The 13,117-nt window shown below is 37.5% G+C and overlaps 1 protein-coding gene across 1 annotated transcript; it reads right to left on the bottom strand.

The window, feature by feature from the left end:
• Nucleotides 1-118: 118 nt before the first annotated feature.
• On the bottom strand, nt 119-13,107 carry LOC139948213 (iron-sulfur cluster assembly 1 homolog, mitochondrial-like). The gene is made up of 4 exons (XM_071946291.1): nt 12,971-13,107; nt 9,865-10,011; nt 5,635-5,794; nt 119-4,426 (listed from the first exon to the last, which is right to left on the bottom strand). The coding sequence occupies exons 2-4, from the start codon at nt 9,958-9,960 to the stop codon at nt 4,278-4,280; spliced, it is 405 nt and encodes a 134-aa protein (XP_071802392.1). The 5' UTR covers nt 9,961-10,011; nt 12,971-13,107; the 3' UTR covers nt 119-4,277.
• Nucleotides 13,108-13,117: the final 10 nt, after the last annotated feature.

The following is a 13,117-nucleotide window of genomic DNA, read 5'->3' as shown; positions in this document are numbered from 1 at the left end:
AAATGGGTTCGACTGAAAACCTGGATATTCCTATAAAAATATTGTTGTAAAAAAAATAATTACCTTTGCCTACTTCTTTCAGCTGGTTTAACAATAAACAACACTGCCAGACTATTGGTTAAAATTCATAACATAATTTATTTCATTCTGTTAAATTCTATTTAATTCAAATAAATTATAATGTTTGACTTTGGGATGCCAGATAGCAGCAGACATACCAGGTTCATTGTTACATGGTTCTGAGCAGGCAAAACGTTCTGCAAACAAGGCGAAAGATGGGAACTGACTCGGTGTAATGAAAACGTGCACTGGACACCATTTCAGCAAGGAACCCTTTTTCATGCAACAGTGCAACCCAATGGCCATTGCTATAGATGATGTCGCATTTTATTTGCTGATATGGCTCCCACACTAATTCACATTCCAATAGTACATGGAGCTCCAGTTCCCCATCTTTTGTATTTGTGTGCTGCCACTTAGTGTCCCAAAAGTCTCCTATTGAAAGTACATACGTACAATCACATGAGTTAAATAGATGGGTAAAACAATATTTTCTGATCACCTGGAATGGTACATTCATTCCAATCTTCCAGATTTTCAACAAAAACAATAACCTGAGTGTTTAGAAATAAATAATCGCATTCTGAGAAAACAAACGGTTTCATGTATTCTTTTGTACATATTCAATTGTTTTGTTTGTTTCGATTCTGTATTTCGATATTTGAGCTGAGCCTAATTTTATTTAAGCTGCTAGGCGATAAATGTTTTCTTGCTAAGCAAAAATTGCTGGTACCAGTCGCCCAAAAAATAGTTCTGGGAATTTGGGCCCTGATAAACCCGATGTGAAAGTTAAGCATAACACCACAGAGGTTTCCACACAGCAATCACTTCAAATTTGCCAACTATTAAATCTTACGCTACAATGCATACATGTATGTTTATTTAGAAAATACTGCATACTGCATTTCTATTGGTCACCAAGACACAATCCCGTAAGCCATGTATGCTGATAAGCAAACAAATTTGCTAAGCCAACAACCGTATTGCTTAGCAGAAACAGGTTAACCAACCAATTCACATTGTTATTACTTGCTTAGCAAAAAGTACATTGCTAAAAATGCTCAAAATGCTTACTGAATTTGGGCCCTGATAATAAAAATTAATAGTCAACCAGACTTAACCATTGATGTTTTTTGACCAGCACTGCAGTCTTATGAACAAACTGTTTTCAATAATGTAATATGCTGAAATTGGTATTGTTTTAATTCATGTCTCCAATAACAAAAAAAAAACACTTGAATAAGAACATTGTTTTGTGTTATAATTATGGCATTTGTTTTGCAAGTTTGTGCTGAGGATACACTAATTATCAAGCAAATCTCTTCTTTACCAGAACTGTTTCTCCAACCACTTCTTTTCAAAACTATCACAACTCAAAGAGGAATTTGTTGGTGTTACTGTAAACTTTCTAGATTGTATCTCCATCATGCAGAGTTTCAACTCCTACTTAAAATTCTCTTTTGTTAGACTTCCAGCTAAAGCAGGTCATATGTCTGGTACAATCACTTCTTAAGTCAGATGCCAATTGCTCTATTATGAATCCCAGTGACAATGCAAACTTTTGCAGTGTTGGGGGTTTTGCATCCACACACTGCCATATGAGACCTGGAACACGCTATGAATGTGAGGTAATAAAATGTACAATGAGCATAAACCATACACAATGGTGGCAGGCTTTATTGATCTAGAGGTTGCTACATGTATGCTTGACCCGAGTTATCGTCATGTAGTACAAAGACTAGGCCTAATAGTGCAAGGAGTTCAATCCCAGGTATTCCCAAGTGGTTAAAGGAGTTATTGAACAAATATTATTCAAAATAAAACTCGGAAATAAACCAATTGCTTTCAAGCACTTTTGAAGATTGTTACTACATAAATACTAAAGAACAAAAGACTTGTGGTATTTTTTTAAGATAAATGTACACAGGTTTTAGTAGCACAATGGATATCCTGTATGAGTTTGTGGTGCAATCAGTCTCGATATGATAAACTGACAGCACCCGTCATCAAGAATCCATACATGATTTGTGTTACCATACTGATTGGAATACCAAGGTTACTGCACCATTAATACTATTCAAGAAATGCAAGAGCTAACTCCACTCCTTATTCTTTTAGTTCAATTGCGGAAACTTTTCTTTAAAGATGGTGAAAACTGAAGCTCATGTAATGGCTACACATGAACTAATGGCTTGAGGTTTAAAGGAACACGTTGCCTTGGAGCGGACGAGTTGGTCAAAACAAAAGCGTTTGTAACCGTTTTTTATATAATGCATATGGTTGGAAAGATGTTTTAAAAGTAGAATACAATGATCCACACAAGTTTGCCTCGAAATTGCATGGTTTTTCTTCTTCTGTGCGAACTAACACGGTCAGCCATTTATGGGAGTCAAAATTTTGACCCCCATAAATGGCCGACGTGTTAGTCGTCGAGGTAAAAGGAAAACCACGCACTTTCGAGGCATGTTTGTGTGGATCATTGTATTCTACTTTTACATCTTTCTACCCATATGCATTTTATAAAAAACGGTTACAAACGCTTTTCAAAGACCAACTCGACCGATCCAAGGCAATGTGTCCCTTTAAACACTCAGCGTAGAATGTCAGCCCAATGAATACCCCGCTTTGGCAAACTGAGCAAGCAGGTGACACCAGGCTCAGAGGCCATGGGCTCCGTTGCCCCTCAGTCTTGGCTTTGGTGCCCCCTCAAAAGTACTTTCCCAATGACTTTAAGATTTTCAAATGGAGGTGCCCTTTTCAAAATGAAAATGGCCTTGCCCTTTCAAAGATGAAATTCCAGGCCTGTGGCATGACATTGTTAATTTATTCTCGTCTGATTGACTAGAGCGCTTACGTAATTCTTCATACATGTATGAACACCATTTAGGGGGCTCAAGGGTGCAGACATACATGTATTCAAGGCTAGTGCATTACCAAGGCTGAATTAATTTTTCATAGAACTTAAAGGCACTGGACACATTTGGTAATTGTCATAGACCAGTATTCTCACTTTATGCTTCCCAACGTATGCATAAAACAACAAAGCTGTGAAAATCTGGACTCAATTGGTCATCAAAGTTGCAGGAAATTAAAGAAAGACAGAGAAAAAACCCTTGTTGCACAACTTTGTGTTCTTTCAGATGCATAATAAAAGGCTTCAACTGAAGTTTTTTTGAGTGAGAAAAACTCTGTTACTTCAGAGAGAGCCATTTCTAACAATGTTTTATGCTATCAACTGCTCTCCATTGCTCATTACCAAGCAAGTTTTTATGCCAACAATTAGGTCTATGTGGAGTATTTATCAGTAGTGTCCAGTGCCTTTAAAGACCCAATGTAGAACATACATGTACATGTACCTACATCAGCCCAACAAATACAACCCTCTGGCAAACTGATCACATGGTGCCACTTCATACAATATCCTTTCCTCTGATTGACTAGAGCGCAAACATACACATGACATAACTTCACAAAAATAAATTATATCAGGCTCCTGGATGCAAAACCTTTGAGGTTTGTGCATTATTAAGGTTGAATTCATTTTTTCATAGAACTTAAGTTTATTTTGAAACTGAAGGACATGCAATACACAGGTTTGCATTACGCACGTGCACAAAAGAATGCACACATCTGATCATATGATCAAATCATAAAATTCTTTGCAAGTTCTGTAAAACAGCCACACAAAGTTACAAACTTTTACATTGATTTGTCCACAAATATGGAAGCGCCCACATAGCTTCATAATAAACGCAGTGACATGTTAGCACTCTGTCAATATGACATGCTCATGACATCGGCTCACCAAAGAGCCCAAAATGGAACATTGTATACACGTAACTTTTACAACACAACTCATGTTTTATTCAGTTGTATTGTAGTTTTAAACACGGAGATTACAGTGCACAGCAAACAATTCTGCTCGGCAAGAACTTAATCACTATTTTATAAACAGTTTAAAATAAAAGCTGTATCATTCCTTGGATGTCTTCATATGGTCTGATCTCCTGAGGTATCCAACAGTAATCCAGTGGGATATCGAAGCATTTTGTCACAAGCACCAGTCTCGCGCAACAATGGCATTTGACATTTGATGAAGTGGGGGAGGGGTGTACATATCTGAAGACGCCCTCCCCCATTTCTTCTCCAAACCTCTTTTCTCAACTGCTTACTCCAGCAGAACTCCACCCCTCTCCCTAATGTAGCAGTCCACATTGCTAGACATTGAAGCTTTCTCCACATCCACATGTGCCTTTGACGTTGGGATTGTTAAAAACAAACTCGCTACTCAGTTTATTTTGCACATAGTCCATTTCTGTACCTAAGAGTGAAAGCTGAGCTTTGGAGTCAACGAAGACCCTCACCCCTAAAACACAAATTAAATAATAATATTAATAATAATAAGGAAAGTTTATATTGCGCAATAAGGTGCTCAAAGCGCATGAAAAGAAGAAGACAAAAACCTAAACAACAGAAGGAAGAGTACAGCCATTAAGTGAGTACAGCCATTTAATGAATACTGCTATGCTTACAGAAGAACCATTAAATGAATAATGCCATGCTTACAGAAGTGTGACCTCATCGTGGCATAGACCAAACCTTAAAAAAGAACCTATTTAAATTTAAATCACAATTAAAACTGTCTCTGAAAAATTTTGGGCTACACCATGTACACAGAGAAAATTTTGACTACAACAGAATTTGAACCTGGTGCTCTGCCAACTGGTGCTCTGCCAACTTCCTATTTTGTCAGTATCAGTAATCAATGTTTATTATGTATGTCAGATCAGAAAGATACCCAATAGGACGGTTAGGTACATGTACCACTGTTTTTTTTCACAAAGCAAACACACAAACAAAACCCAAGCCAAACCAGAAAGAACAATGTTCCGTGCTCATTATTTACAAACTAGTTGCAAGAACTTTGATGAGCTTTGTTATGTTAAGGGGTCGTCCAAAGTTGTCAAAATGTTTAACCATGTCTGGTATAGCAAGCTGGAGGTGTGCATTGAGCATTCTTTATATCTCTATTGAGTCAAATCTAAATGATGAAATATCTGTGCCATATATACACGCTCTTCATGTCATGTCAAAAACATATTGCCCTACACCCTCAACAAAACTGGCTAAAAACGGGATCACTTTATGTCCATAAAGTGATCTCACAACCTACATGTAGTGATGATGAGTTCACATTTCCAACAAATTTTTGTGTCACAGGGCCGCTTTCGCAGAGAATGTTTTACAGATGCGCATTATTCATTGCAAATTCATAAAGTCAAAATTTGTATCGTATTCGCAGGAAGTATGAACCGGGCTTCACTCGGATAATGACTCGGTGTTCTCCATTTTCTCTATCTATTATAGACCTTTACCATGGTGCAACCATCTTGATTTTCTCCCGTTCAAATCAGTGTAACCAAACCGAGGCTGGAAGGAGAAATAATCTGGTTCCTTTTTGTACAATGAGTGTTGCATCTTTTAATGCCATAGAATACAGGGAACATGACCAAGATGGTGGCTGGGTGATAAATATCTATAGACTCCCACTGTTGCCGTGGCAATGTAACTCACCATCCTGAATCACCTCCTCATCAAATTTGCCTTTTTCTGTGGCGTAATCCAATGTATAGGTCAGACCATTACAGCCCCTGGTCTTAACACCAACACGTAACCCATTAACCTCCGGTTTCTCACTCACTATTCCTCGGATCTTCTCAACTGCTGCCTGTGTCTACAATTAAGACAAGAAAAAGACAAAAAGGTGTTTAAAAACATGACTCCACTGTTTCTTTCTGTAAAGATGCAATTGCAATAACAACATTAACAATAATTAGGAAGGCTCATCATCCTTTGCTCTTGGCTGAGACAGCTGGATTGCGAAGAACGCAGACTACAACATGTCTGAGCTGCAGGCATGGGCTTCTTTGGCAGCCAGCCATGTCAACCCTCATACAAACACGACCACAGACATGACAGAGCACAACCTGAGACCAAAAGTGTTTGATTTTTCTGAAGAGAGGAAAACAGGAGGGCCTGGAGAGAAAAAACCTAGTGGCATTTATAATGTACATGTAGGAGAGAACCCAACGCACAGGAAACTGGAATAACCCTTTTTGGGATCTAATAAAGATTATTGTTTTTGTACATGTACTCACATACTGGGAATCAAACCAGATCTCACTCAACTTGGAATAGCTCCCACTACTACAACTATAGCTGTTACAAACATACGTGCAACTCAAGTCAAGTATGAGGGAATTACAATGGATGGAGGATGGTGGTAGAACCATGGAATAATCTTTTAACCATCCTGGATTGCATTGTGAATTACCACAGATCACCAGATCACCACATGCAGTCAACTAGCTCCTAGACAGTCATTGGGCTACAGTGCTGTACTGTATCCCCAGAAACAAATCACATTGCTCCTTTCACATGTTTCAGGACTACCAACTCTTCATTCTATGACCACCGGTAGAATGGAGGGTTATGATTATTGCAAGCCACAAACATTCTTACAATTGGGATTTGGGCAATTCCACGGTTAGTTTCGTTACACTTTTAGCTGCTTAGCACAGCTCTGTGATCTCCAATATTAACATGAAAGCCTATCAAGTCTCCATTTTTGTACCATGGCTACATCTTGGTTAGACCTAATATACAACAAAATTACAAACTTCTAGACACATTTATTCCGTTGTTATGATCAGTTTAATTTTGGTTAGTTACGTTACAAAAAAGGGACATGGAAAAAAAATGCATGTCTTTGAACAAAAAGTTTCCTCAAACAGGGTACAGCTGAAACAAACTTTACTATTTCTATAACTACAAGGGTACTAGCAAGTGTTTTGGTAGGGGAAAAAAATAAAATAACTCTTATCAGTTCCAGGCATTGCCCCAAAATCATGGTTAGTTACGTTACAGTTAGTTACGTTACACTTTGTCCGTGACTAATATTATTTGTGATACACCCTTTGTACTTCACTCACAGCTCTAATCTGGTCTATATTAGTAACTAGTATGCAATACTACACTATATACAAATCAATTAAGCAAAAAACAATGGAATAAAGTAATACTTGGTAACAAAATTGCAAAAAAGGTATAAAAAGCCATTACCTCGCCATATCATTAACCCAGGTCACATATATTACAAAATGTTTATATCTGTAACATATAAACTTGTTCCTTTACATTCATAAGCCATGCAGTATTTTAAAGTCACAATAAACATGATAAACCAAGTGAATTTCTCTCTTACATAGATACCAAAGAAAACAAAACAATAGAAAGGATGTTAAATGAGTCGCTTGTCTTGACTCTTGGTCATGGACACTAATCTTACAGTTAAACAGAAATTTTGAAATGCTCGCGATTGTTGACATTTTCTGGCACATCTAGCTTGAAAATCATTTTGTCCCTCGTATAGAAGATACAAACATTTTGAGTGGGCCATTTTACAGAAGATGCTTCACTGCCCCTCCCATGCCATCCACATGACCTTTGCCATGGGAGGTGCAGAAGAAAGTCCAGCGAATTTCAATCTTGTGCTGCTCTTGAAGTACAGCTGTCACGCTCCACAATGCTTTTCAGCTTAATGCTTAAATGGGCAGTCTCTCTCTCTTCATCACACCCTCTCTCCTTTCCTAACCCCACCCTGACCTACCAACACCAGTTCCTCTTTGCCCTTCTACTACATACATGTACCCCCTCCCTAATTAATAACTAAAGCCTTTGATTATCCATGTACAAAGGAAGACTTATTATAATATTAAACCTTTTGAACACGTTCCGGTCCTACTGTTTTTTGTGCTTTGTCCTAAAATAAATCTCTACGAGATGCACATCAAAATGTTTTTGTTTTTTTCACACTAATCGCATCCCATGGTCTGTTTGCACAGGGCAACAAGCTTATAATGAGTTTGCTTCCCCCTTACATACAAGCTGATATTGTTGACGATTAGACAACAAAATCTCTCGCTGTTTCTTATGTCACAAAATGTCTGGACGGCCACTGCCTTTTTCTCCTAGTTGTATTTTTTTGTAGTGACTAGCTGCCTTTATGTTTTCTTAGTGTTGCTAATTGCTTTTCCTTGTTTGAAAATGGCCAGTTTGATCTATGGACATAAAAATAAGGAACAAAGTCAATCAACTTTTTTGAAAATTGCAATTTTTATAACTACACATATGTATGTACCTGATGAACAATGTTAGAATTATACACATGCAGCACTTGTACACAAACTCTCATTAATTTAGTATATAGAAGAGAAATACAACTTTAAGATAACCCTTTAAAATAAAATTCATGTGGATTACACCATGTAACTTTATTGTCATCAAACTTACCCCAAAAAGTTCACCACAAAAGTTGAAGAAGATGAACTTGTAGGACAGGGGTGTTGCGCATGGATCTTGCATACATAATATGCATACAGACAAAATGAGGCACATGGCAAACAAAACATTGCTAGAAGTTGAATTGTGGGTCAAAGAACAGTATCACACTTCCCTAACTTGTTTAAACTCTACAGCATGGCTGAAAACTTATGCTTGTGTCAACTTAGCAGCATCTTAATAGTCTTTATGTCGGTTAGTTACGTTACGGTCCGGTTAGTTACGTTACATAGTTAGTTACGTTACAGTTTTTGACTGCCTTTATTTTCCACATGGTACAATTTTTATGATTTTTCCTTCCTTATTTTAATTAAGGATTGCACCAAGTAGGAAAATTCAAGATATAAACATTTTAATTGATTGCCTTCTCTACAGGCAGAAACAATTGGAAGTTTTGGTTAGTTACGTTACATAAGGTTTAATGGGGGTACAAGCTTCACAGATTGATGGTCTGAATCTATCACAAACACAAATTTTGACGATTGCAGCCAATGTGTAGGTCCAATCAATGAATAAATATGACTAGATTGATTTGATACCTTGTTATCTTCCCCCTTCAGTAGTAAATTGAAGTTGCACAACTTTTTTACACATAATTTCATGATAAAACATTGTTGGCACAAAAATTATTTTTTTGTAACTTTCTTGCAAAGACATGACATTGAAACCATTTTTTCCTGAATATTTGATGTATATGCTACAATATAAGCCTAATTTTTACTTAAAAAACACAATTCTAAATTTTGAGGTCATGTCCACTTCTTCATGGAATTGCCCATTTAACCTAAAACAATTGAGCACAACATCCTAGGATTGACACTGACTAATTCAATTCAAAAACACATTTGTTTTGATACGCCCATGAAAAATATAGACAATGTGGAGTCAAGCAAAAATGACATTAAGTAGTAAAAGCCAGGCAGACAAACAAAGAACGAAAACAAAGAGACAGACATGCAAACAAAAGGACAGACAAACATAAGAAATGACAGCTACATGAACTGTAAAACAAAGATAGATCAAATTAAAAGATGTTAAATGTTTTTTGACCCTAAAGGTATTTGTGAATGGGAATCAAAGTGTGTTGAATCGGTTTTCAACTACATGTAGTGGTTTAAACCCGCCGAGGCCTGGCTCTTGATAATTTGCCTTGACTTCGTCTCGGTAAAATTATCAAGTCCAGGCCTCGGCGCGGGTTTAAACATCTAGTTGAAAACCTCTTCACCACACATTGATTCCCTTAATAAAAATAGATCATGATAATACAACAAATCCATAGTTAGCAAAATGATGGCAGAATAGTTCAAGCAGAAGCAATACAAACAAATGTAATAATGATTGAGAAGTGGATGTGATTGAATTAACTTCTGAGAAGTGAGATCCAAGCCTTACTATCACACGTACCAAAACCAAAGCTGCCCTCTGTGGAATAAGACGTTTCCTGCCTTTCACGGCTCGGACCGTAGCTCTACCGAGTCCACCTGCCACTGCTGACATCATAAATTATGGAAAGTTACAACAGCAGAAGTCAGATTGAATCCACACATTTTCCTGGATAGTTGGGAACAGAAATAAAACATACAACCAGTTCAATTTAATTGATATTAATCTTTAATTATCAAATAATAACCACAAGCGAAACTGACTGGTAAATTTTAAATGATTTTGGGTTCAACAAAGAAATGTTTAATACAGACCCAATGTACAACACGCAGCACACTTGCACGCACTTCCTTTTTAGGGGTCAAAATATGTACAAAAGGATAGTATTTGTGTATTATCCTTCAACTGCACGTATTGACCCACAAAATCAAAGCGCGTGCAATGGGTCTGTAGCGTGATTTCACCGAATCCCACTCTAGTAAAAAAATATTGACCAACCCCAAATCAACATTTAATCAAAACTAGTTATTAAAATGCTTCATTCTTCTTCTTGTATTCTCTTACAAAATCAATTTAAAGAATTTTAATACTCAAAAGTAAAATAAACTGCGCCAATAAAGTATCTAAACACTTACAAATGGTCAGATATATCTGAACCTGAAATAGTATGCCAAAAAATAATTATTCATTTCTATTCACCGTTAATTTCTGCACATTTTGACACATCTTGTGTTGCGCCACGATGTTGTTTAGTGGATTTATGTACACTTGAGTGGCTTAAGGTCGAATTTCAAAAGTTGCAAAAGCCCCTATTCAAGCTAAATCGTTGTATTGTGACGAGTAAGATCAGCGTTTCTTTTGCCCGCCCTTTATAAATGATTTGTTTGTCGCGTTTTGGATAAATCGGTTGCGATGAACATCAGCAATAATTGTCAGTAACCAAGCAAAGGGGTCAAAGATGGGAGGCATATAACAAAATGGGTTAAGAACCAGAATCCCTGATTATGGTAAGACAGGGAAAGGTGTTTCAAGATAACAGGAAAGATGGCTCAACTGACCAAACAGGAAAGAGGACGGATCGTTGGTTTGATATATGTCGATTCAAGCTGCAGCTCATCAAGTTGGAACGTCACCAGCGACGGTCAGTAAAATGGTGGAATGGCTACCAAGCTCAGGGAAATGTGGACAACCTGCCAAGGAGTGGCCGCCCGAGTGTGACTTCTGCAGCAGAAGAAAGTGAACAAGTCCATCAAGCCTGACACCACTCTCGAGGGATTGCGACGCATCCTGATCAGAAAATGGCAGGGGATTGACCAGGGACAGATCAGATGTCTCGTTTGGAGTATGAGAAGACGACTCATTGCCGTTAACAGTGATGGAGGACACACCAAGTATTGAGGACAGGATATCAGCAGTTTTAGAGTTAAAGATACGGCCATAAATTTCATGGTTAAGTAAACGAAACGAGTTTGTGTCTTTTGTCTTGATTTTGTCTGTGTGTGAGGCTTGTGTGAGTTCCCTTCTGGAATTGGGGTGAATAGGGGCTTTTGCAACTTTTGAAATTCGACCTTAAGCCACTCAAGTGCCCATAAATCCACCCAACAACATCGTAGCGTAATATAAGATGTGTCAAAATGTGCAGAAATTAACGGTGAATAGAAATGAATAATTATTCTTTGGCATACTAATTCAGGTTCCGATAAATCTGACTATTTGTAAGTGTTTAGATACTTTATTGGTGCAGTTTAGTTGAACTTCTTCCATCATTCAGTCACATTGTCATTGCAAGCCAAACCAGTTCAGACAAAGAGAGGCCAGCCAATATTAATATTAAAATATGAAATCACAACAAACACGACTGCAAATATCTTCCTGGGCCTGAAAAGAAATTATCATAATTGGTGTTTTCAAGCATTTTCCAAAACATGATCAAAGATCACTTGGTGCACACGATCCTTTCAGTGTTACTTTTTTCCGTCCTGTGTATAACGTCGCTTCTATTTTCTGGTAAACGTTACGATAATTTTTGTGATGTTATTACTAATAACAGGATCAAGCTTTTGGAAAAGTTTCCGTATGGCGCCACCACTTTTTCATTTGATATGAAATAATGTAGGAACTTATTTACCTGATTGATATATCCCTTTTTCTAAAAATGAGTGAAAAAGTGGTGGCGCCGTGCGGAAAGTTATCCAAGCTTTTTATGGCACTGGGGGCTGAACTTAAACATAAAAATGAGGTACCACGCAGTGTGAAAATCAAACATTTGCAACTGGGTGCCGAGTTCTATTCGTACATGTGTGGAGTTTGTGGGTGCCAAGTTTGCAAGGTGTCGAGGTTGTAGTGTAGGTGTCAAGTTTGTAAGGTGCCGAGTTTGTGGGTGCCGAGTTTGCAAGGTGCCGAGGTTGTACATGTTGTAGGTGTTGAGTTTGTACAGTTGTAGGTGCAGAGTTTGCAAGGTGCCGAAGTAGACCGTACCCTATAAAAGTTACTGCACCAAATTCAACTCATTTCCCAACAACTATGAGGCACTGTCCTGTTCACCTTTTTTCAAAATATTGTCATTATCACTAAGCTATTGGCTCGACCCATGACAACATTTTGAAAAAAGGAGTACAGCGCCCCAGTCACTTGGTCTCTCCTTTTTAGAAGAGAGAGTAGACCCATAGAATAGAGGAAGAAACCTCCATGGTAGACCTTACTCATCATGTTACTATTTTTGTTTTTACTAATATTAATAAATGATTCACTTCACTCTTCAGACAAATTAAGCAGGTTAACATGTTAAGTAAGTGGACAAAAGTCATGAATGAAAGTTAACTTTAAGGATAAAAAACAAAAAGTAAACACGCACGTGACACTCTGAGCATAACTAACTTTTTCATAAGACGAAATGCGGTCGTGTCATGTATGCAATGTAATGTGACTGTGATGTTTCAACTACTGCTGGTGATGTAACACCAGTAATTTCAATCAATGGTTAAAATTACCAACACAACACAGAACACATGAACCAATTGTATTTGTTTGTAGCCATTCATGTAAACACTCACTCACAGTAAGCTTGATTTATGCTGAAAGTGGTTATAATTCCTCTATTTCAAACTACTTATGATTCAATACTTACCTCGTAAAACTATCTCTTACAATTTAAGTCGAATTCAGCTCAGAATGTTTTCAATTCACGACGACGTGATGTGCGGGGACGCGGATGACCTCTGTAATTTTTTGGAAGTTTTTCATAACTTGTTACAGCGCCCTCTGTAGGGCAAAA

This window comes from Asterias amurensis, chromosome 15 (genome assembly GCF_032118995.1).
Source record: "Asterias amurensis chromosome 15, ASM3211899v1".
Taxonomy (NCBI): Eukaryota; Metazoa; Echinodermata; class Asteroidea; order Forcipulatida; family Asteriidae; genus Asterias; species Asterias amurensis.
Note: the sequence above shows the minus strand (reverse complement) of the source record. Positions and strands in the feature narration are given on the sequence as shown.